Source organism: Ruditapes philippinarum, unplaced genomic scaffold, assembly GCF_026571515.1.
Source record: "Ruditapes philippinarum isolate M1 unplaced genomic scaffold, ASM2657151v2 ctg6724_1_1_1_1, whole genome shotgun sequence".
In the NCBI taxonomy this organism is placed as follows: domain Eukaryota; kingdom Metazoa; phylum Mollusca; class Bivalvia; order Venerida; family Veneridae; genus Ruditapes; species Ruditapes philippinarum.
The window spans coordinates 56,527-82,577 of record NW_026861277.1 but is presented as its reverse complement, the minus strand read 5'-3'; the positions used below and the strand labels follow the sequence as shown (position 1 = coordinate 82,577).

At 32.5% G+C, this 26,051-nt stretch overlaps 1 protein-coding gene across 1 annotated transcript in view; it reads right to left on the bottom strand.

The window, feature by feature from the left end:
* The window catches only part of LOC132715143 (uncharacterized), a 62,959-nt gene that overhangs the window by 15,361 nt on the left and 21,547 nt on the right, over positions 1-26,051 (bottom strand). Inside the window, exons 22-42 of the mRNA XM_060698117.1 lie at positions 24,061-24,121; positions 22,934-23,032; positions 22,378-22,488; positions 20,130-20,317; positions 15,765-15,833; positions 14,701-14,820; positions 13,799-13,936; positions 12,601-13,185; positions 11,769-11,901; positions 11,180-11,377; positions 10,513-10,678; positions 9,800-9,867; positions 9,037-9,137; positions 8,275-8,421; positions 6,577-6,666; positions 5,795-5,901; positions 4,925-5,006; positions 3,604-3,750; positions 2,281-2,445; positions 1,660-1,758; positions 160-254 (exon numbers count right to left, since the gene is read on the bottom strand). Coding sequence (XP_060554100.1) covers positions 160-254; positions 1,660-1,758; positions 2,281-2,445; positions 3,604-3,750; positions 4,925-5,006; positions 5,795-5,901; positions 6,577-6,666; positions 8,275-8,421; positions 9,037-9,137; positions 9,800-9,867; positions 10,513-10,678; positions 11,180-11,377; positions 11,769-11,901; positions 12,601-13,185; positions 13,799-13,936; positions 14,701-14,820; positions 15,765-15,833; positions 20,130-20,317; positions 22,378-22,488; positions 22,934-23,032; positions 24,061-24,121 — 2,969 coding nt within the window. The remainder of the gene's footprint in view (positions 1-159; positions 255-1,659; positions 1,759-2,280; positions 2,446-3,603; positions 3,751-4,924; positions 5,007-5,794; positions 5,902-6,576; positions 6,667-8,274; positions 8,422-9,036; positions 9,138-9,799; positions 9,868-10,512; positions 10,679-11,179; positions 11,378-11,768; positions 11,902-12,600; positions 13,186-13,798; positions 13,937-14,700; positions 14,821-15,764; positions 15,834-20,129; positions 20,318-22,377; positions 22,489-22,933; positions 23,033-24,060; positions 24,122-26,051) is intronic.

Genomic DNA, 26,051 nt, shown 5'->3' with positions numbered 1-26,051 from the left:
AAGAATATACATTCACTATCTATTTTAAATCTTAACTGCAGTGAAGTGCACAGAAACATTTATTAAATCCATAATTACATGAATGTAAAGTAAAAAAATTTCTAAATCTCAAAAATGAGCTACATGTGTACAAGAGTCAAATTTTCTAATTTTTTATACCTTGATTGTTGAAGTAAAGCAATATGACCATTTTTCTTGAGGAAGGAACCTCGTTTCCATATCAACGCACTGTCTGATATCTGATGTAATCTCACCTAATTAATCAATAAACTATATGTATATCAATGTCAAATACATGATTAATGTTAGGCCATTTACATATCAATTTATAAAAAAAATTTTTGTGCGAAACATATCTTAGACTTGAAAGAAAGAGAGAAATAACTAGACCTATCACTGAAGGTGATTAATACCCCCACCAGCAACTTTGACTTTTTGAAAAATAAGTAGTCTGAAGAAAAATTTGAACACAAACTATCAACTGTGTACAAAGAAATATTTCAATTAATTGTAATCCCAACTGGGGTCTCCAAATAAGCTTGCTTTTCACAAAGTTTGATTACAATATCTCATTCCTAACTGTAGTTATTGTCCTGAAACCATTTTTCTATTTCTAGTAACACTGTAACGGTGACTTTGACCCTAGGGGGTCCAAATGCAGAACCAACTCAGGTCTTCATTATAAGCTTCCTATACACCAAATTCGATTACAATATCTCATTCCTAACTCTAGGTATTGTCCGGAAACCATTTTTCTATTTTTAGTAACAGTGACCTTGACCCCAGGGGGTCCAAATGCAGTACCAACCAGGGTCTGCATATAAGCTTGCTTATACACCAAGTTTGATAACAATATCTCATTCCTAACTCTAGTTATTGTCCAGAAACCATTTTTCTATTTTTAGTAACAGTGACCTTGACCCCAGGGGGCCCAAATGCAATACCAACCCAGGTCTTCATATAAGCTTGCTATACGCCAAGTTTGATAACAATATCTCATTCCTAACTCAAGTTATTGTCCTGAAACCATTTTTCTATTTTTAGTAACGGTGACCTTGACCTTAACCCCAGGGGCTCCAAATGCAATACCAACCCAGGTCTTCATATAAGCTTGCTATACGCAAAGTTTGATAACAATATCTCATTCCTAACTCAAGTTATTGTCCCGAAACCATTTTTCTTTTTTAAGTAACAGTGACCTTGACCTTGACCCCAGGGGGTCCAAATGCAATACCAACCGGAGTTTCCACATAAGGTTGCTATATACCAAGTTTGATTACAATACGTCATTCCAAACTCTAGTTATCGTCCGGAAACCATGATGTGGACGGACCGACGGACCCACCAACTGACCGACAAGCTGACTCCTATATACCCCCCCTAAACTTCGTTTGTGGGGGTATAATTACATCAATCATAAAAAAAGATTATTTGTAAAAAAAAATGCCAGAAAATATATATACATGTGGAAATTTATCGGGCACAGACTTTTTCTGGACTTTTTCGTGAAAAGGTTTCCATTTTGAAGTGGTTTCCATTGTGAAGTTGTCTGTTTAAAAGTTGAAAAATGCATTACAGTAACATAATTCTATGAACAAATAAAAATTCAAAAAAAACTTAAATAAGAAAAAGAACTTTCATCAGTTTGTAAGTAATTACCTGTCCTCTGTTGAAGAGTCCAGCAGGTAGGTAGTCAAACTTGTAGATCATTTTGTTCTCTTTAATATCAGAATCCTTCTCTAACTCTGGCCAGGTAAACTGTAAAACAAACACAACTTTTTAGTCAACTTTGGTCATTTAAGCATTGTTTTCACTATTTGAAAAGTGCTTTCAATAGGCTCTTTATAAAAAAGATCTTTTTTTATAATTCTTTAAGAACCAAAAGCTCTAAAAAATAAAATTTGAAATTCTTAATAGATCAACTTGGGCACTAAAAACAGAGAAAAACATAAAAAGAAAAATAAAGAAAATACTCAAGAGTTATAATTGAGGAACATTTTCATGTGCAATTTCAAGTCTAATTTGAGTTAAAATGTGTTTCAAAACTTTTTTTATTATGGGATCATTAAGATTTTGCATAATTAAAATGATAATTCTGGAAGGAAAAAAAAACAACAACAGATCAAGCAAATGACCTGAAATTTTACATCCTGGTTCTTAATTAGACCTAAATCAAAGGGAAGTAAAATTAAAAATAAAGATTACAGTCTTCTCAATTGTCAGAAACATCAATAGCGTCCCTTTAAAAATTAACTTAATGATGAGAATTCAAAGCCTTACTTCTGGAGCCTTTTCTGGCAAAAGGCAGGGAACCAGGTTGACTGGTTCATGTTCTTGGGAGAAAGTTAGATCATATTCCTCTGTTAATTTCAGTAACCAGTCATGTAACTCTGCTGGATATTCCTGCCATACTGTCTTAATGTCTGAATGCTTGAGTCGCCCCTCCTGTTGAAATTAGTTACATTTAGTAAATGTTAGAATACTCAATAGATGAAGATATGAATATGCAAACTAAATTCATTAAAAAATCAATACATTACAATGCTCTATACATTTTACCTTAATATTGTTTTACCTGTAAATACTGTGCATAAAGTATGGTTGAAATGATAATCCTAGCAAAGGAAACTCCTTGCCATGTATTAAGTAATAGATATACCATTGCTGCGTTGACGATTTCTGGGTTTGCGTAAATTATACCATAATCACGTGACCTTTCTTATGCCTTGACCTCACGAGACGAAGTCGAGTGAGGTCAAGGCATAAGAAAGGTCACGTGATTATGGTATAATTTACGCAAATATCACGTGACCTTTCTTATGCCTTGACCTCACGAGACGAGGTCGAGTGAGGTCAAGGCATAAGAAAGGTCACGTGATTATGGTATAATTTACGCAAACCCAGAAATCGCCAACGCACCAATGGTGTATCTGTTTTAACCTATAGCTCCGCCCAGAAACACTTACTCCTTCGATCTTAATTTGCATAGCAGAAATGACGTAAAATGAGCTGTCAATCAAAATAACATGACGCTACTGTTTTAACCTATTGCTCCGCCCAGAAAAACTGAAAATTATACCATAGTCTGGGTATGGTATAATTTACGGTTATTGGAAATTATACTTGCAAGAATTTTACATAAGAAGCGCTGAAGAGCTATAGGTTAATACAAGTTAAAATGTAGTTGGAAGAAAGAAAAGGGGTATAACTCTGTACAAAGGTAACTCAAGGTTATGATCCCTGTACCCATCATGTGAATCCCAGAAAACAAGTGTATGAATTTTAACATCTTTTCCTTAAGCAAAGTTTCGGAAAACTTATCCAAAGTCTGATGCCAATGCCCAAATGAGTACAATAGCTCTCCCTATTCTTTTAATAGTCGATGTTATAAAAAGAAACTCAAACTAACACTCAAAATTAATTTTTATAAGTGTATAGTGAGCCAAACAACTGTTTTAATAGCACAAACATGGTAGTATATATAACTGCTCTTTAAAATATGACAATGGACCTAGGTTTCAGGAGATTGAGCCCTGCTATAAAGAGCTAAAGTTGAAACGGTCAAACTGATATACATATATTAGCTATAAATAGAAACCATACCTTTATAGGTGAGTTTTTCACTGACACAACACAAGCCATTACATCTACTATCCATTGAGGATTTACTATAACCTTTGTTTTCAGTCTTTCCGTTGTAAAATGCTGTAGACTTCCTAACTCATGGAGGAACTGGACAGCTTGATATACCTGTTTATATTTCACTTACAAATTAACATTCATAATCTCTATATACTGTAAATCACTTTATATTCGCGTGATCTTTATTTCGCGAAAACCCTACCCCCGGATTATTTCGCGCATTCATGAATTCACGATGGCAGGGTCAGAAATTTATATTCGCGATTATTTTAATTTTATTTCCTCAATATAACAGGGAAGGTTGAAGTTATCTTATACTGTGTCGCTCTAATGCAAGGTAAATGTTAATGGTGTTAATAAGAGGCGGTTTTTATTTATTTATTTTATATACAAAATTGTAATTGACTTATTATGAACGGTTTTTCTAATCATTTGTCAAATTTGTTTTTTGTTTGCAAATAACGGGTTTGATAAAACGTAAAATGTTTATAAGAAGGTGTTATATACTTGTTTATAATACTTAATCTACCGTATGAAAATTGTCCTTTGATCACTGTTTTACCGTAAATCAATTGTCATCTAAACAATATGTGTTCACATTTGTCTGTAAAGTGCAAAATTTGTGGATATTGTCTCTTTTTTGTGTTTTACATGAATGTATTCATGAGGAAAAAGGAATGGGAAAAATCTTTAACCTTCATATCTTTATTATGATGTATATAAAACACATATTAATTATTTGCATTCTGTTATTGTATTCATTAAAATGTATTCACTTTATCACAATTCGAAAAAATTATCATCAGTTTTATTTTTTAAAATGTATGTTATGTTATAAAATTTACGCGGTATCATGAATTCGCGACGCGGCCGATTCGCGAAGAATAGCGAAAATTAAAACATTGCGAAAAATACCGGATTTACAGTATATCAATGAATTTCTTATTGAATGTTTATTGGATACAAAATCTTTTAAGATTATAAACTTATAAATGCTTCCAATATATTCTTTATTTCTAATTTTACAAGATGTATACTTGATACAAACTTATCAACCAAGATTTACCTTTAACTTAAATACTTTGTACATGTATTTGGTTTTTTACAGTTAGGCCTTTTTCATTCATATATCTAATGACTAATAGAATTTGTCATATCCATGATAACTAGATACAGAAAAAAAGTAATAGACATAATAATTCACAATGAAGAAACTAGGGATTTGCTATAAAAAAAAACAAAAAAAGTTTTTTTTGCTTTAAAACATTTCAACAAATATTACCTCAGTTTTCTCAAATATCCCAGACATGTTTGCCATTTTCTCTAAAGCTGTATACTCTATTACATTACTAGAACTTCGTGACCTGCAGGTATAACACACATAATTTAATTACAAATGATGAAAAATAGCAAACCACTGAGTAATGTTAGTGTCTACAGGTGTAATATGCTCACATTAATGTTTCACACAAAGTTTACAATTGTGCTATATAGAATATAATACTCACATGGCGAAATATTGAGGAAACCTTGGAGTTAAAGGAACTCAACCAAGGTCCTTAAGCCTTAAATATATGAAATCTGAATTTCTTACATTAGATCAATGGGGGAACTTGAAAGAGAAAGGTATGCAATGCTTTTCAATTTCGATGATTTTTCACGATTTGAATAATTGTTTTGGAAAAACGGAGTAAGCGATTGATCTGACATTTGTACAAAAGTTACTTTTATAAAACTACACCAAATGGAACATAGATCTCGAAATAATTATTTCCAGTCCAATCCTGTCAAAAGACTTCAGTGGAGTCCCTTTAATATTTGACAATCTCTTAGTTCTATTCTTTGACTAAACATTACTGTTAACATAATAAGAATAGCATGTACCATGGCAGAAACTGGGTTCCACCACATGACAAGCAAGGTGACGCATAGATTCCTTAAGCATTTAAACAACTGTTCTATATAAGTGAAAAATAAATCTAGAATTATAACATAGTGCAACCTTCACAAAGCTGCTCTCTCTTCAGTAGTTACCACTATAAATTTTGTTTTCAGCAGTTACCACTATAAATTTGGTTTTTCTGTATTTTCATTTACATACATTGTATATGCTAATACAAACTGTAAGAGAGTATAGTGAGACTATATTTACTCTATGACTGTGTTTTCAAATGTAAGCCAGACTTCTGGAATCTGTTCACCCATGTATTGTTGTTGTAATGTCACATCAAACAGGTTTTCCTGTAACTCCTTTATACCCTGAATATTGCAAAAAAACAACAGTAAACACAGAGGTTCATAGAGCAGTAATGTACAATATACATTGTAAAAATATATTTCATTGAACATATTTTCTTGAGAAGACATACTGACATAAATGTATGTATCTATATCCCATTTCTGTCTGTATATGTTGGTACATGTATTGTTCTTGTTGTCCTAAATTTTTAATCAGCAATCTATATTATATATTACATCTCCAGAAAATTATCAATACTGTATCCCACTTATAATGATATAAATATTGTTTGGGTTGTACTGGGCCATAATAAAAAGGAACATGTAACTGAAGATAAGGGTTGTGTTATATTTTTTTATCCAATCAGATGCACTCACTGCTATTTTGTCTTGTTGATTTTAGGATACTTTTTGTCCATTTTAAGAGAAATGAAAGACAACTGGCCTATGAAATGAGCAGTCCTTTATTATCAAAATGGTCATAACACAATTTCATGAAAATCTGTCATTGTTATTCTCATTATAACTGCATGAAATATATGAATTAAATATGATCAATTGAATGGCTGTCAGATGGATGTCAACTTAAAACTGCTTATTCCTGACAGGTTTGCAGCTAGTGGCTCCGGTTATATTTCCAAACAACCATTTATAACCTGTACAAAATCCATATTACTAATTATATTAAGAACTTACCTGTCCAGTAAATGAACTGACAAAATGAAATCCAGCTATCTGTTTATATCTTGCACTCATCTCATTAATGGGAACTTCATACTTTGACACCTAAAACATTACATAAAAAACTAAGTTGATTAATGCCCTAATGATATATCTGAATCTTTTCATGACATCATAACTATACAAAATCTTACACAAGAAGAATATGTTTAAGATGGACAAGTGTCTCTAAATTGGTTAACTTATATACCACTAAGCAGACAAAATACAACTATAAAATATTGTATAAATATGAAATGATGCAGAATAAATCAAGTTCAACAAGAATTTTCTTCCCATTAAGTGTATAAACATTGTTGTCAAATGTACCAACCTTAGCTAGGAAAACATCTTTTTTAAATTTTGTTTATTTTGACCTTTGAAATGAATTATAACACATAAACAAGAGCTGTCTGTAGGACAGAATGCTCGACTATTCTAAGTGCTTGATACTAAAAGAGCCTTGATATTGTTAAATTTTTTAAGGTCACAAAAGGGCTAATTTTTTTTTATAAATTCATGTTATAGGCCTTACAGAGAGTCTAATTATACAGAATTGGCTTGACTATTCGGAAGGTAATGTCACAAGGGTTTTTTATTGAGTATAATAATACTAATTACCTATGAATACATAAATTTGACAGAAAAGGTACAAAGGCTTGTTATTAAGATGTTTTATCAAGTAAATCACTACTTTATTATTATGAATGCATAAAATTGTCCAAAAAAAGGCACAAACCCTTCAGTAGTTATTGAGATAACAGCTTACAAGCAAAACTTTACCATGAATTTCTAAGTTGAAAAAGGGGAGAAAAATCAGCCTAAATGCAAGATAGAATTATGGATCTTTGTCAGTGACCTACAATTATGACCCTAAATGCATATGTGAAGTTTTAAATAAATATCTTTAATAGTTATTGAGATATGTAAAACTTGCATGTAAACATTAACCAAGAGACTAAGTAGAAAAGGGGATATGAATCAGCCTTAATGCAAGATAGAGTTATGTAACTTGGTCAGTGACATACAATTATGACCCTCCAATTATGACCCTAAGTGCATGTGTAAAGTTTCAAGTAAATATCTTTGAAGACCGTTAACCTTTAACCAAAATTTAACAAAAAACTTTAACCAAAATTTCTAAGTTCCAAAGGGGCATATTTCTGTCAATATGGTAAGCAGAGTTATCCAACTTGTCAATCTGATTTACATTGTTACTATAAATAAGTATTGTAAGTTTCAATTGAATATCTCAAGCAATAATTGAGATATTTGACTTTACAAAAAAACTTTAACCAAAATTTCTAAGTTAAAAAGGGGCATTATTCTGTCAATATTGTAGGCAGAGTTATCCAGCTTGTCAATCTGATGTACCTTGTTACTATAAATAAGTATTGTAAGTTTCAATTGAATATCTCAAGTAATAATTGAGATATTTGACTTTACAAAAAACTTTAACCAACGCAGACGCTGACGCCAACGCCGGGGCGACTACAATAGCACTCATATTCTTCGAATAGTCGAGCTAATAATGACTCATTATACCAATCTGGTCAAAATGGAGAATGAACTGATAATTAATATCACACATAAAATTTAGGAGTAATTCTTCACAAAATCAAAAAGCACACCTTACTTTAAAATTCATTAAAATTATCATTTTTATTGTTTTACCTGGTCTACATGAGAGCCTACTACAAATATAGGAGCTTTTGGAGCTTGTACAGATATTGAGCTCAGCCAGAAATCCAGACCAGCATGTTCAAATCCCAGTCTTACATTCCATAACAGTAGATAAACAGCTCTATTTGACAGGAAAAACTGAAAAGATGTTAAAAATCCTAGTTACATTGTGTATGTTCAATTTCTTGTCTTAAATTCAACTATGTTTAAATTATAGTCTTACATTCCATTATGAGGCGATTTTTGACTTGCAACATGTTTATGTCCCAGCAAGGATCTGACATTAACAGAAGATAGATAATATGTTCAAATCCTAGTCTTACATTCGCTAACAATAGATAAACAAATTTATTGGACAGAAAAAAATAATCAATCTTTTAGTCATCTCTAAAAGATTCTTCTCAATGTGTCAATGGAGCCAATGTTCAATCTTGTATGCTTGTCAAAACAGTTTATACATTTATATAAAGTATGAAAGAAGAAGTAACCTTTGTTACGTTTTAAGCATGTTTGTTCAATTGTACAAAATATTTTCCTATGAATCTTTTCGATATCTTCAACAATTTGTAAAACGCAGTTTTTACTAGAAATATGAGAGACGAATCATTTCACTCATATCAAATTCTTCTTTTACATGTTTCCATATGCTGATCTAATTGGAGTTAGTTATCAATTAAAGCAATAGTTTTGTCTTATCAATAGTATGATAATAGTAGTAAATAAAGACCAAAATAAGACTGGTGTTTCACAAACCTGGTGTGTATTATAATAGACAGTTTGACCAGCAAAGTCCCAGACACTGTATGTTAGATGTTCATCACCAGCCTTTACTGTCCATGTACATATATCTATACCTGTTATATACAAATCAATACATGTGGGTATTTTTATCTATCTGTTAACATCCTTTAACATCAAAATGGTTTTAAAATTTTAAGATGTACATGTACAAGAGGATTTTTTGGCACAGCTTATAATATCAAATTATAAATTAAACTTGCTCAGTTTTGAACTTGAACTGTTCATTGTTGATAAGGAGGTTTTTGATATGAAATAGCAAATTAAGTACCCAACAGTATAGTTAGGTCTGATTGTAGAGTGGTGGTGGTGGTGTTGGTAGTTTACTTTCTTGATCAGGGCAGTAAGCCACTACAAATTCACTAGAGAACAGTTCAGCCATTCCTGTACAAGGTATCAAGCAGTTTACCAGTATTAGTGCCTTCTTTTTCATAAGGAACTGATAATTTTGTACAATGCTTGCCAAAACAGTTTGAATGACCATAGAAGAGATTTCATGATCAATCACAACAAAAGTTGACCTGTACCGTCTTGGAATCTAATCTGAACCATCCAATCCATAGTCAAATGCTCTACCTATAGAGCTAGAGCATAAGAGTCACAAGCTGACGGTGGCACAGGCTAGTCATTACTTTTACCAGCATTCAAATACATTATTATGAATAATAAGGCTTTTACAACAAAACAATAAAAAAAATCATTAATATCAAAAGATTACCATCTGTTATAGCTTCCCCATGAGTGAGATTAGCTTTGCCATCTTTACTGAGTAATGAGTTCACCAAACTGAAAATACAACCATTATACATAATAAATATGATAAAACATTGTGTAACAATAACTGCTCAATGTAAATGACAAGTGTTTGGAGCTTGTATGAACTACCTAGAATTCTATTGGAACACTGTTAGCTCAGATGTAAATTAAAAATTTTAGCTCCTTTAATAAAGCAAATTAATACATTTCATCCAGTTTTTTATCATTCCTCTTAATTTGTTAATAAAGAATATGGTTAACATCAAAATTTAAATTTTTATACTCTCTTATTTGTTACTTCATGGTTGTAAAGAAGTCAATCCTCAATTTTTGGAATCAGAAGTCATTCCAGTAATGAATGATTTGGCACAACTTTTCAAGTCTTTCAAATTGCATGTTATAGCAATATGTCCGTATAACATGTATAAAAATAGATTATGTCCAAACATTCTAGTGTTTTGTCAATCTACAGATGAACAGTGTGAGTCAGACAGCTTGATGGATGGACAAGGACAAAACTATATTCACCAACTCCTAAATGTAGGCATAAAAACCAAAATTTAATCATCAAATATAATGTATAGACTGGCCCTACTTATAACTGATAGCTTATGCAAATCATTATAAGATATAAGTATCTGAAAATATTTTACTTCATGTTACAGAAGAACTGACCTAGTTTTACCAGCACCACCAAGTCCCACCAGCATCAGTTTTGTGCGTTTACAAGGTAACGAGCCTGAGATAAGTCTGCGTAGATAAGCAAATGTTGTAGAAAATCCTTTCACTCGGATTTCCTTTGGAGGAGTCTTTAATAAGGGGCATTCTTCCATCTCAAGTCCTACAAAAGAATTCCCAAATAATTATTTACCATTTGACAGAGCCAATATTCTCTATAACAATATCAAATACATGTCATGTTGCAATTTAGGCATTCAAAATGGAAAAGATTTAAATGATAAATTTCCTACATATGGTCTTTGTAAAGATGTGGTCATTATGTATGCATGTCTCCTGTGTCAGAGAAATTTAGACATTTGTCTACAATTATCAATACATTAGACTTGATAAAAATAACACTTTTTACCCTCTCAAACATTATAAAACATTATTCTTAATCTTTATAGCGCTATCATTAAGACTAAATTGTCCAATTTTCAGAAACTTCAAAGTCCTGATATTCATACGAGCAAAAATGTTCCATATTAGTTAATATAAGTTGTAAAAAACAAGAACTTATATATTCAGTGCATATTATATAACAGGTATACATTTAAAGCAAGAAATATGTTTTAGTTTTTAGATATACATCATATTGACATAAAAACACAGAATGACTTACTTGTCAAACAAGAAATAGTTCCCACCTCCGCAGGAATAGTGAGAAGGTTTGGATTGTGACTGACATTTATAATTTTAAGTTCCTGAAGATCACCAATCTCGGAAGGAACGGAAACAAATCCCTGATAATATATGTTTAAGTACTCCAGATTTCTACATTCTAAAATCTCCATGGGGAATCCACTTGGTGTATCATCATCTACAATAGCAAATATGACAGATTAATTTCCAAGAAAAAAAACAAAATGTATTAATGTGACATTATGCCCATGACTTTACATTTTGCCGTTAATTTGTTCAATATCATAATCTGCATCGCAAAAAAATCAGTAGCTCACATTGACCCCAGATATGTTCTTTAAAATAACCCTTTGTAATTTATCATTATCATTTACTTGGTTAAAAGAGTGGGCTGATTTTTATACATTTTTGGCAGTTTTTATTTTTCATTCTCATCATTTGTCATTGTCAATGACCATTATAGAAGTCAATATTTTCAGATATTTAGCTAATCAAGGTCAACTTGACAGGAACTTAATGCTCGGAAGAAACATTTTTTTTAGCTCAATAGTTCTATGACCACTACTAACCAGGAGGTTCCAGTCCTTTGTAACCAAATCTAGGAAACATGTTGAAAAGTGCAGCATTTAGTTGTCCCATCTCCTCATTATCTAGCACCCCATTTCCATCCTTGTCAAAGAACTGGAACAACTTCTCTTTCTCCTATAAAATACAGTAATACAGTGAAACATGATTTAGTGAAACCTAAGGTACAGTGAAACCTGTGCTGAATACCAACAGATCATTTAAATTACATGTATATTTTATTACATCTATTCACTTTAACAGTATTTAAGTCATTTAATAATAAACATGTTCTTATTGAAACGTCCAAGATTCTGTACCAGTTAAAGCAATTGGCTGACAACCTCTTTCCATGAATCATTCAAAATCAGCTGTGAAGTCCAAATAATATAGGTTATACTGTAGTGAATTAAATTTTAACAGAAAATATCTGACTTGTCTAGCATTAAATGTTAAAGTTATCAATTTCTTCTCCGTAGACCTGAAACTTGACCGGCTGCTATACTAAAGTGTACTAGAATAAACTGCATATTGAATTAATGCATTATTAACATTTTTAGAAGTAAGTTAACTTTTATTTAAACAAACTAATATCCTTTATATACTTGCTACCATTCACTTATTAGCTATTGAAGGAAGTCTACTCTACTGTTACACTTTTAAATGGACTAACAAAACCTTTGTACAGCTATATACTAGAACAATATGTCCAAACTAGGCATAGCATCATCTTGGTGCAGAAACTGGTTAACTCCTTATCTAACTTAATAGGAGTTAACCTGTTACTGCATTAAGGTGACAATATGATAAGTTAATCATGTTGAGATTAATACATACCTCTTTATGTTCCTCTAGCCACCTGTCTAGTCTCCAGACCCGTAACTTGTCTACAAAATTCTCATATGACATCACTTTCTTTGACTTAGATATGTGTAGCCATGGCACTCCAGAAATACCAAGATCGTTTAAATTCCTAAGTTTGGCAAAACTTTTTGGCAAACTTGTGAAACAGTTGCCATTGATATATAGCTTTTCTAAATTCACAAGATTCCCTATGTCTTCAGGCAAATCTGTCCAAAACATATTTGAGGCGTATAGCCGTTCAAGTTGTTTGAGTGAGGTCACAACTGCCGGTAACGTCTCCATCATATTACTGTTGATATCCAAACGGAATAACTTCGTGCATTCTTTCAGTGAGCTGGGTAAGTCAGTTATATTATTCTCTGACACAGTTAAACTGTAAAGCTTTTTACATGCCCCAATGGATTCTGGTATACTTTCAATGAAGTTATTTGAGCAATCAAATTCTGCCAGGTTCGGGAGGGCATTGAATGCATTTTCAGGGATCTCTGTCAGCTGATTCGCCGGCATGTCAACAGAGAGAAGAAATTGAGAATAGTTTCCATAAATCTCTGGTAAAACCTGAAACATATGATAATATATTGAAACACAGAGGAGAATGATAAACACTTGACCATTGATAATTGCTGGGTCAATTTTTTCGATATTCTCTATTAGAACTTTTTGTTTGAAAAAAAAAACCACAAAAAACAACAACCAAAAAACTTTAAACATGGAGCTTAATATATAACATGTATATATATCTGTGCTATAAACTACTAAGCATAATAGAATAACTGATCTCTCCTAATATGAACTCTATACACTATTTTTCTCGACCATAATTAAAGCCAAAATGCTTGTTTCTCCTCAGATAACAATATATTAAGGTTTGTTTTTTTCTAGTGACACACTCCAGAGTTTCTTTTATTGAATTTGTTCAATAAATTCAGTATGATAAGAACAATCATAGCTAGTATGTATATAGTGACACAGACTCAAAACCTATATTTAGAGGTGTTAACCTATTAAATGTTAGTGATAATTACAGTAAGTCTATTTCACCAGTATAGAGTGAGTCCAACCTTCACAACCCTTCTAATATTGAACATTTACAAACTCAAAGCACAACAAATCTATTTTACAATTTCAGTAGATTTATAATCTGAGTTCAGGGAAATATACAATATATTACCTCTGTGATTCCTTCCTCTACTTTCATTGAGGCATGATGACCTGGGCAAAGGTACAAAATATTCTCCTCATTGTATTTACTCACAACTTCATTAAGGCCAATATCTTCCTTGTTCGATTTGGTTAGTCTTTGCAAAACCTATGAATTTAAGAACAATGTAGAATTCATTAGATAATTCTATTATATACATCATAGCTAACCATCTTAAAATATTCAATAATATACATTTTATAAGTGCTGTTAGAAAACAACTGCCCAGAACTAACTAGATTTCTCTCTTGTGTTTGATTTCAGGAAAATGTAACTAGAAATTAGTAACTTTAAAATAAATTTTCCCTTATATCACTGTTTGACTGGGTTTTTTTAAACATGGACAAGTTATGTGCATATGTGATGTTAATGAACAGAATTCACGTTATTGGTGTAAAGTCAATGTTTGTCTATTGCCCCCAAAAGTATAAGGAAAATCCCCAATCCTAGTGTTGACTAACAATGATAATAATCTTTTTATCAACATGCAACTCTTATTTATTATTATATTTATTATATATTATATATATTATTATTTATTATTTATTATTTAACTGTTGATGCAAATCAGCAATCGTATAAATTAAAACATGCTAAAAACAACAATTGAGTGTCGTCTGTTAAAACAAATTAATTTCAGCTCTGTTGCAGCTTATTTAAAATAAATATGCAGTAAGCCGTGTCTTTTATGACTTACCAATATATGTGTTACCTCAGGAAACATGCTAACTACATGTATTTTAGATATGGGTTCAAAAGTACACACTTCATTAAAAAGCAGTAACACCCAAATTTGGCTTGCTCAGACGAGTAAAGAATTACATGATGTTTTGTAAAGGTAAGTATTGTTTATGCAAAATAATGTTGAATACCTGACATTGTGTGAGAAGATTATAAGTGTCCTCAAAGAACGCTAGAAGGTCTGTGACCTTGAGTCCCTGAATGAGTTTCCAATATGAGATTTCTAATAAATCCTGTAATCCAGCCGCAATCTGAAATAAACAAATAATGTCTCCTCTATATTAGCAAACATAAAAAGGTTGAATAAGAACATAAACATTACTGCCAACACTAGCGAAAAAAGTACTAAATTGATTCACAAATGAGTTAAAATGGTATACATGGAAGCCTCTGACTTTTACAACTGTGATAATCAAAGGATTTTAAATTTATAAGAGTGTGCAACTTTTATTATCCAGATTTCAAGATTTTATTGATAAGTCTTTAGGCCTCCAGCCCATAAACATTTACAACATATATATAATATAAATACATAGACAGTGAGCAAAACAGACATGTATACATACAAAATTAACAGTATTTCAGTATTCATTAAAAAATATCTAAGTAAATCTAAGTAATTTTGTCTTTTATCTAATGCATAGAATAAATACATTGCAGTGTTTCTAATTTCATTTTCATTAGACATTAATGAATAAAATTTATCAAGTGTTGGTAGTATTCTGTAATTTTCCGAAATATATTTGCAGCATATATCATTATATAGAGGACAGATTAACATAAAATGGAATTTGTCTTCTATTGAAGTTTCACAATAAGGACATATACGTTCATCTCTACTTAAGCCAGTTATATTATCAGAAATATCAATTGTAAAGTAAATGACAAATATTTTTTATATGACATACATATAAGTGGCGCATTAAGTGGTGGCATGGCTGAGTGGTTAATGCTTCGTACAAGCAATCTAATGATCGCGAGCCGCATGGGTTCAAACCCTGACAGAGGCAAGTCGTCGTTTCCTTGACCAAGAAACTGAACACTCATTGCTCAGTACTGGTTGGTTCCAGGAACAAATTCGAAAGTGTGTCAATAATTTCCTACACAACCAAACTAAAATAAATTCTGTATAACTAAGTGGAGCATTTGTCCCCAACCGTTGAATTTTTTGTGTGTGTCATTTAATAGTACTTACCTTTGATGGACTTAAAGTGTTGACAACATCCTTTGGCAGAAATTCAGAAACATTTTTTGGAAGCTCCAACTGTAACAAACAAATAACATACATTAAAGCTCACACAGAATCATGTTATTAAATCTGTTTTACTTGCTTAAAATGTATGATAATATATTATGCTGTTATGTTATTATATGTAACTCAACTAGAAATGTGTCCATAGGATACGGGTGCCCCCACCTGCCACTGTTCTGTCAATCCTATGACTCTAGATCAAATATTTTTTGGACTACATGTGCCACAAGTTGAAAACTAAAAATCTTTTACTAAGTAAAGGGCAAGAACTTTACAAATACTGAATAAATCCACAAGCAAACCCCAAGGTGCATAAGTACACATGCTGACCAACATTCTTGTAAACTTTCAGGCCTACAAGTCAAATACTTTTTGAGCTATGCATGAACAAGTTGAAAATTGCAATTTTATACAACTGTAAGTCAAGGGCAATAACTCTAACAAAAGTGAAAACAAGAGCTGTCGGTAGGACAGCAACGCTCGACTATTCTTAGTGCTTGATAGTAAAAAACGCCTTGATTAAAAGGTAAAAATTTTTTAAGTAAAGAAAAAGGCAATTTTTTTCTTTAAATCCATATTACAGTTATAGGCCTTGGAGAGAGTCCTATTATGCTCTCAAAGAAGAGTATAAAATTTCAACATGTTTCAAAGCCTTATGTCAATGAATTTTGAAAATATTTGAATTCTAAGTCGAAAAAGGGGCATAATTCTGTCAAAATGCTTGATAGAGTTACCTCCTCCTGTCTACATGTAGGGGTCATAATGGTGAACAAGTGTGCAAAGTTTCAAAGCCATATGTCAATGGACTTTGAAAATATTTGAGGTAGTACAAAAACTTTAACGTAAATTCTAAGTCGGAAAAGGGGTATAATTCTGTCAAAATGCTTGATAGAGTTACCTCCTCCTGTCTACAGGTTGGAGTCATGATGGTGAACAAGTGTGCAAAGTTTCAAAGCCATATGTCAATGGACTTTGAAAATATTTGACGTATTACAAAAACTTTAACGTAAATTCTAAGTCGAAAAAGGGGCATAATTCTGTCAAAATGCTTGATAGAGTTACCTCCTCCTGTCTACAGGTTGGGGTCAAGGGAGTGAACAAGTGTGCAAAGTTTCAAAGCCATATGTCAATGGTTTTTGAAAATATTTGAGGTATTATAAAAACTTTAACGTAAATTCTATGTCGAAAAAGGGGCATAATTCTGTCAAAATGCTTGATAGAGTTACCTCCTCCTGTCTACAGGTTGGGGTAATGATGGTGAACAAGTGTGAAAAGTTTCAAAGCCATATGTCAATGGACTTTGAAAATATTTAAACTATTACAAAAACTTTAACATAAGTGGTTACGCCGACGCCGACGCTCAGGTGACTACAATAGCTCTACTTATTCTTATCGAATAGTTGAGCTAAAAATCCACATGCAAAGTCCCAGGTGCATAGCTTCACAGTGATGTTGATCATTATTCCTGTAATTTAGTGATGTTGATCATTATTCCTGTAAAGTTGGTTGATTCTAACTCAAACACTCAAGGAACAAATAACAACATAATGTAACGGTTTTTACTAAGTCAAGGGAAATAACTCTACAAATACTGGAAAAATCCACAAGCGAAACCCAAAGTGCACAACTATATATGCTGAGCAACCTTCCCGTAAGATTTAATTACTCTATATCAAATCCTTTTTGAGTTACATGCTACACAAGTTGAAAATTGCAAAAAATTTCTAAGTCAAGGGCAATAACTCTAAAAATACTGGATAAATCCACACGAAAATACCCAGGTGCACAACTACACATGCTGATCAACATTCCTGTAAAGTTTCATGACTCTATGTCAAATCCTTTTTTGAGTTTCATGCGACAAAAGATGAAAATTGCAAATTTTTACTAAGTCAAGGGCAATTACTCTAAAAATACTATATAGATCCACACAAAAATACCCAGGTGCACAACTACACATTCTGATCAACATTCCTGTAAAGTTTCATGACTCTACGTCAAATCCTTTTTGAGTTACATGCCACACAAGTTAAAAATTGCAAATTTTTACGAAGTCAAGGGCAATAACTCTAAAAAATACTAAATAAATCCAAATGAAAATACCCAGGTGCACAACTACACATGCTGATCAACATTCCTGTAAAGTTTCATGACTCTAGGTCAAATACTTTTTGAGTTACGTGCGACTTAAGTTGAAAATTGCAAATTTGTACTTAGTCAAGGGCAATAACTCTAAAAATACTAAATAAATCCAAAAGCAAAGACCCAGGTGCACAACTACACATGCTGATCAACATTCCTGTAAAGTTTCATGACTCTAGGTCAAATACTTTTTGAGTTACGTGCGACTTAAGTTGAAAATTGCAAATTTGTACTAAGTCAAGGGCAATAACTCTAAAAATACTATATAGATCCAGACGAAAATACCCAGGTGCACAACAACACATGCTGATCAACATTCCTGTAAAGTTTCATGACTCTAGGTCTAATACTTTTGAGTTACATGCGACACAAGATGAAAATTGCAAATTTTTACTAAGTCAAGGGCAATGACTCTAAAAATACTAAATAAATCCAGACAAAAATACCCAGGTGCACATTTTCACATGCTTATCAACATTCTTGTAAAGTTTCATGACTCTAGGTCAAATCCTTTTTTAGTTATGTGCGACTTAAGTTGAAAATTGCAAATTTTTACTAAGTCAAGGGCAATAACTCTGAAAATACCCAGGTGCACAACTTCCCATAAGCAACGTATTTGCACCCCATAAGCAATTTTTTTTTCCCACAAGTACCGTCTGTACAGAATGAACATGGATATTCACCCAATAACGTCAAATGAGGCCGTACGAACAGACAAGGGTAAATCTAAATGCCTGCCACTAAAGTGGGGGCATAATAAAGTATTTTTCCTTGTAAAATAGCACATATATTACTGATATATCAACAATTCAGCTTGGAGTAACAGCATAATACAGCAAATGGCATATTAAATTCAGTGCATCAGTTAGCTTGGACGATACTCATTTTTCCTTTAACCTTAAACTTGTAACTTACATTGTTTACTGTGGTAGTATTAATATGACAAAAGTAATGACTAGACTATTAACATAATTTTTTATATCTGACTAATTTTTATGTGGTCAACATAACTGTACGTTTTTATTAGTTCAAATCAATAACTTTGACTTTAAACCTAAAAGAAAAAGAGTTTCCAAATAAGAGAAATTAAACACTTGGTTGTGGAAGAACATACATGTATAATACTAGCCTATAGATTTTGTTTGTTTGTTTTGGGTTTTACGTCACATTGACACAGTATAGGTCAAATCGCCACGTTCCAGCTTTCACTGGTGGAGGAAGACCTCAGGTTCCCTTCCGTGCATTATTTCAGGCACGAACGGGCACCTGAGTAGAACCACCGATGTTCAGCCTATAGATAACAAGAGCTGTCCGTAAGACAGCGCGCTCGACTTTTTTATTGCTTGCCAATAATACAAAACATTGACAGTTAAGGGCCATAATTCAAATAAAATCTTTGACAGAATTACCTTCTCCTGGACATGTTTGGGAATCATGATTGTAAACAAGTATTCCAACTTTCAAATTAATATCTCAAACAGTTCAGTCAAAAAGTGGACTGGTACTAAAAACTTAACCAAGATTCTAAGTTGATAAAAGGCCTTAATTTTTAAAACAAATCCTTGACAGAATTACCTTCTCTTGTGTACAGATGGGGGTAATGATGTGAAATAGCATTAAAATTTCAAAGCAATATCTCAAAGGGTTAAGGCAATAAGTGGATTTTACCCATATTCAATGTATTTTCTAAGTCAAAAAGGGGCATAATTCTGTCAAAAACCTTGACAGAGTTATGTCCTCTTGTCTGTTGATGAAGGTCGTGATGGTAAACAAGTATGGTCAGTTTCAAAGCAATACCTCCAATGGTTTTGAAATAAAGTGAGGTGGTACAAAAAACTTAACCAAGCTCAATACACTTTCTAAGTCAAAAAAGGGCCATAATTCTGTCAAAAACCTTGACAGAGTTATGTACTCTTGTCTGTAGTTGGAGGTTATGATGGTGAACAAGTATGGTAAGTTTCAAAGCCATACTTGTAATACTTCTGAAATAAAGTGGGGTGGTACGAAAAACTTAACCAAGGTGTGACGCCAACGCCGACGCCGACGCCGGGGCGAGTAGGATAGCTCCCCTTTTCATAGAAAAGTCGAGCTAAAAAGGTAAAAATTTGATAACTGCTGCATATAACAGTAAAGGCAATTTCATTATGAAATAAACCATCGACTTACATTTGGCAAATTCTTGAAGAGATAGCACCATCCCCACATCAGTGATGAAGCCTTGTCATACATACGTGACTGTCTCGATACATCAAGGACTATGCCTGAATGATCTATAAGATGGATCATACGGTACACACTCCATGACTCTGGTACCGCCTGACCACCACCAAATGACAAAACATCACTGATCTTACCTGTAATGTAGGGTTAATTGATGTTAAAACACAAACTACACACATGCATGCATGCAGACGTACATGCCCATGCGGGCACGCAACTATATTTATTCAGAGGATGATAATAGTTACACAACAGTCTTGCAGCAATTAACTAAATTTGCAAAGGGTTATACATAATTCAATTAAAATCTGTTCGGGTTATGAGTCAGAAAATCATTATGATTGTATAGCTTGTATTACTCAAAATAAAATAAAATAAAATAATTTTTTTTGAGAATTGTCTAATAATGGTGACTATTTGTTACTTTATGGATAAAAATCTTTACTATCTATAGAAAAAAATATAACTTTTACAGTTAAGACAAAATAAGTTTTATCAAACATTTAACTTAAAATATAAAACAAGAATACCATATATGGTATTAATGCTTGTATGTTATTGACAATAACCAATTTTGACAAAATATTTAAGTTAAAAAGAGATATAACTCGAAAAATTTAGCTTTCAGTTTTATGCACCGTCTTTGTTAAACAAATGCACCTTGTCATGATAAGCAAATATTCAGTTTCATGTTGATAACTTTTGAAATGATTGAATAATGGGCTACAATAAAGCTTTTGCACACCAATGACAACTACAATGACAACTATAATGATGACACAGCGACCACACTTTTCCCTTAAAACAGACAAGCTTAAAATCAAACAAGAGGGCCATGATGGCCCTGAGGTCGCTCACCTGTATATAGGCCCCCGGATTGGGGCTAGTTTAAACCCCAGGGCTTTTATTTTTTAGAAGATGTTTCATGCTGTTAAGTTTTTACTACACACATATAATGAAAAACAATGATCTTCCCTTCGCCCCCCTCCTGCCTTTCCTCCCTCCCCACTCCCTCTCTTCCCCCCCCCCCCCCGGTAGGGCCAATTTTAACCCAGGGGATTTTATTTGAGCAAACTTGGTAGATGTTTCATCCTATACATCTAAGCTCTAGCTCATTGGGTTTTTTAAAAGAAGATTTCTTTAAGTTTTTACTATACACATATAGGTAAAAACAATGACACCTCTGGGGCGGGCCAGTTTTGACCCCAGTGCTTTTATTTGAACAAACTTTGTAGACACTTACTAGAAGATGTTTCATGCTTAATATCTACACTCTAGCTATTTGGGTTTTTTCAAAGAACATTTTTAAGTTTTTGCTATACACATATAAGGAAAATCAATGACCCCCGGGGCGGGGCCAATTTTGACCCCAGGGCTTTTATTTGAACAAACTTGGTAGACACTTATTAGAACATGTTTCATGCTAAATATCTTAGCTCTAGCTCTTTGAGTTCTTTAAAAGAAGATTTTTTAAGTTTTTACTATATGCATATAGGGAAAAATCAATGACCCCCTGGGGCGGGGCCAATTTTGACCCCAGGGCTTTTATTTGAACAAACTTGGTAGACACTCATTAGAAGATGTTTCATGCTAAATATCTAAGCTCTAGCTCTTTGGGTTCTTTAAAAGAAGATTTTTTAAGTTTTTACTATATGCATATAGGGAAAATCAATGACCCCCTGGGGCGGGGCCAATTTTGACCCCAAGGATTTTTTTAACAAACTTGGTAGACACTCACTAGAAGATGTTTCATGCCAAATATCTAAGCTCTAGCTCTTAGGGCTTTTTAAAAGAAGATATATAAAGTTTTTTTTTTTATTCGGTTGCCATGGCAACCAGATTTCTGCAAGGAATGGAATTCTTTGAACAACTTTGTTAAGGCTTCACACAAGGAACATCCCTGTGAAGTTTCATTATGATCTGCCTTATGGTTTCAGAGGAGATGTTGTTTTAAAAGTGTGAACGGACAACGGACGACGTACGACAGACGACGGACGAAGATGGATCCTAATAGCTCACCCTGAGCATATGCTCAGGTGAGCTAAAAACATAATCTATGAATTAGGTAAATTTTTATTCATATTCAAAAGACAGATAAAGAATTATTGTAACAAAGCCAGTCATTGAACTGTGTGCTTTTAAAGTATACCTATTCAAGACATTAAACGGGTAAAATTTTGATCAAAAGTCTTACTTCTAGTATAGCATAATAGATGAAATGCCAGTGCTTCTTTGAAAGGCGTGAAACTTGGGTACCGCAAAAGTTCCTCAGTAATATTGGCCGGCAATGTTATATATGATGAACCTGAAATATATGTTAACATTAAATCTTCTAAAATTGTATCATCTTTATTTGTATACTAATGAAATTTGTAAGAAAAGCAATAAAACTGCCCATCATAATAAAGAAAATTATACATTGAAAAAGGTCATAACGCTAAAAGTAGGTCATAAAATTCTTAATATTTACTTGATAATTTATGTTTTTGACCTTTTACCTTAACTATATTGATGATAGAACTTAACAAATTGAAACAAAATGCAAACATGGATATATAATTATAAACAATTGTCAACAGAGCAAAGAAAGCACAAGATAGTTTGTCTATGTGGCAAATGAGTATTTATTTAAAGCTGTAACAAGATACTAAAAGTAAAAGGTTTTGGAGAAATACAAATGATAGCAATTCTGAGGCATAATAAGCTGTTAAGTGACATTAATGCCGTTTATATATATAGAGATTATTTACCTGAGTAGTTTACACCCCCAGCCTGAAAAAGGGCATTCTCAATATACTGTTTCCCCTGTAATAAGGAGGCCTCTATTGCAGAAGGAACCAAATATCTTCCTGTAAAGCAAACAAATAATAAATCTATCTGAGCCCAGAAATATCTTGATTTTTTTTTAATATACTGCTTTACAATCATACTTCAAAGGCTTTATACTGGGATGAAATGTTTCATGTTCATTGGCTGTAATGCTATGTAAATATCATGAATGATGACTGCTCAGAATATCAGTCTAAAATTGATAATAGAATCTAGTTTCAGAATAATTAAACATTTATTTATATATTTTTATTGGTTGATATATACCCATTTACTTATTTTTGGTTATTTTGAAATATTTTTGAATTGTTTTATCTTTTTTATTTCATATCCAAGAGACCATGTGTTGTGGCGCGATTGCTCAGTTGGTTAGACCACTGATTATCACTCCTGAGGTCCCGGGTTCGATCCTGGGTTATAACCTTGGGATTTTTCAGAGACACTTTCAGTGTTTCCCACCTACCTAGAGGTGTACTGGTAATAAATCCAGGCAATCCTTGCATGTATCAGTGCTATACACTGGGCATGTAAAAGAACCAAGGGGGCTATTCAATAAGAGCTAGGGACTGGTTCCCGGATTCCCTTGTATCTCATAGCTGTCTCTTAAAAATGTATACAATGTATTCCTGCTTAGAGTGATCGTAAACGATTTTAAAGCAGTATGATGTAGAACTAGACCTTGACTTTTGACCTTTATACCCGAACATAGGTGTGGCAGGTTGAACTCTGAACTCATTTACTTAAAGGTGCATTCATACTTGATGTTTCAATAATAATATGGCTATCTAAGTATTGAAGTTAAAAGTAACAAACTAGCACTTAACCAAAACAGTTTAACTAATGCTGACTGCAACAATGGGTCATCAGAAAACTGAGCTAAGTCCGATAGCCAATGACACATTTACCAATACAGGGAAAATTAGTACTAAAAAGTCTGACTAGATTTTATTCTGTTACATGTTCAACATACGTATCAAAATGATAAAATCCAAAATGATTGAAACAGAGCATAGCCGTTACACAAATTCAACAAGTACATGTCAATTACCTGGTGTGTACGAACACATTCCTTTTTCACCATAGTCATCTTGTTCCTGGGGCTTAATTCTCTACAATAATAACAAGAGCTGTCTGTAGGACAGCACGCTCGACTATTCTAAGTGCTTGATAGTAAAAGAGCCTTGATAATGTTAAATTTTTTAAGTTTACAAAAGGGCTAATTTTTTTAATAAATTCTTGTTATAGGCCTTAGAGAGAGTCTAATTAAACAGTATTGGCTTGACTATTCGGAAGGTAATGTCACAAGGGTGTTTTATTGAGTATAATAATACTTATTACCTATGAATACATAAATTTGACAGAAAGGTACAAAGGCTTGTTATTAAGATGTTTTATCAAGTAAATCACTGCTTTATTATTATGAATGCATAAAATTGTCCCAAAAAAGGCACAAACCCTTCAGTAGTTATTGAGATAACAGCTTACAAATGAATTTCTAAGTTGAAAAAGGGGAGAAAAATCAGCCTAAATGCAAGAAAGAATTATGGATCTTTGTCAGTGACCTACAATTATGACCCTAAATGCATATGTGAAGTTTTAAATAAATATCTTTAATAGCGAGACATTCTTTTGTATTAGATATTTTGAAATGTAAGGGAAGTAATTACAAATCAAAAGCATTTAAATCTTGTAAGAGTAATTTATCCTGTTTCTTGCATCTTACTATTTTCACATATATCTTGTTTACTTTACTGACAGATTTATTGTTGACTAATGCCAATATCAAGTCAAAAGTGTATAGACCAAAATGTGACTATGAGCTATAATGGCTTTGTCAATTGTGTATTGTGAGATTTATGAAAGAATAAAGCTTCTTCTTCTTCTTCTTCTATGTAAAACTTGCATGTAAACATTAACCAAGAGACAAAGTAGAAAAGGGCATATGAATCAGCCTTAATGCAAGATAGAGTTATGGAACTTGGTCAGTGACATACAATTATGACCCTCCAATTATGACCCTAAGTGCATGTGTAAAGTTTCAAGTAAATATCTTTGAAGACCTTTAACCTTTAACCAAAATTTCTAAGTTTCAAAGGGGCAAATAATTCTGCAAAAATTGCAGGCAGAGTTATGCAATTTTGCAAACTGATGTACATTGTTACTATAAAAAAGTATTTTAATTTTCAATTGAATATCTCAAGCAATAATTGATATATTTGACTTTACAAAAAAACTTTAACCAAAATTTCTAAGTTCCAAAGGGGCAAAATTCTGTCAATATTGTAGGCAGAGCTATGCAACTTTGTAAATCTGATGTACATTACTACTATAAATAAGTATTGTAAGTTTCAATTTAATATCTCAAGCAATAATTTAGATATTTTACTTTACAAAAAAAACTTTAACCAAAATATCTAAGTAAAAAGGGGCATACATCTGTAAATATTGTAACAGAGTTATCCAACTTGTCAATCTGATTTACATTGTTACTATAAATAAGTATTGTAAGTTTCAATTGAATATCTCAAGCAATAATTGAGATATTTGACTTTACAAAAAACTTTAACCAAAAATTTCTAAGTTAAAAAGGGGCATAATTCTGTCAATATTGTAGGCAGAGTTATCAAACTTGTCTATCTGATGTACCTTGTTACTATAAATAAGTATTGTAAGTTTCAATTGAATATCTCAAGTAATAATTGAGATATTTGACTTTACAAAAAACTTTAACCAACGCAGACGCCGACGCGGACGCCGACGCCGGGGCGACTACAATAGCTCTCATATTCTTCGAATAGTCGAGCTAATAAAATTATTTTATTACCACATTAAAATACTGTAGGTTTCAAGTAACAGTAAAAGTAACCAGGTCTATTTTGTTTTTATAGGACATTGATATTAGTACTATTACCGGACCATATATATCAAAGTTCGTCTAAATCTTCCAAAAAGTTTTAGTTGTTTAAAGCCTTTTCTGTTGGCCATCTTCTTCTGCTGAATAAAACATTTGTATCTATAGTACCATCCAAAGATCATTGC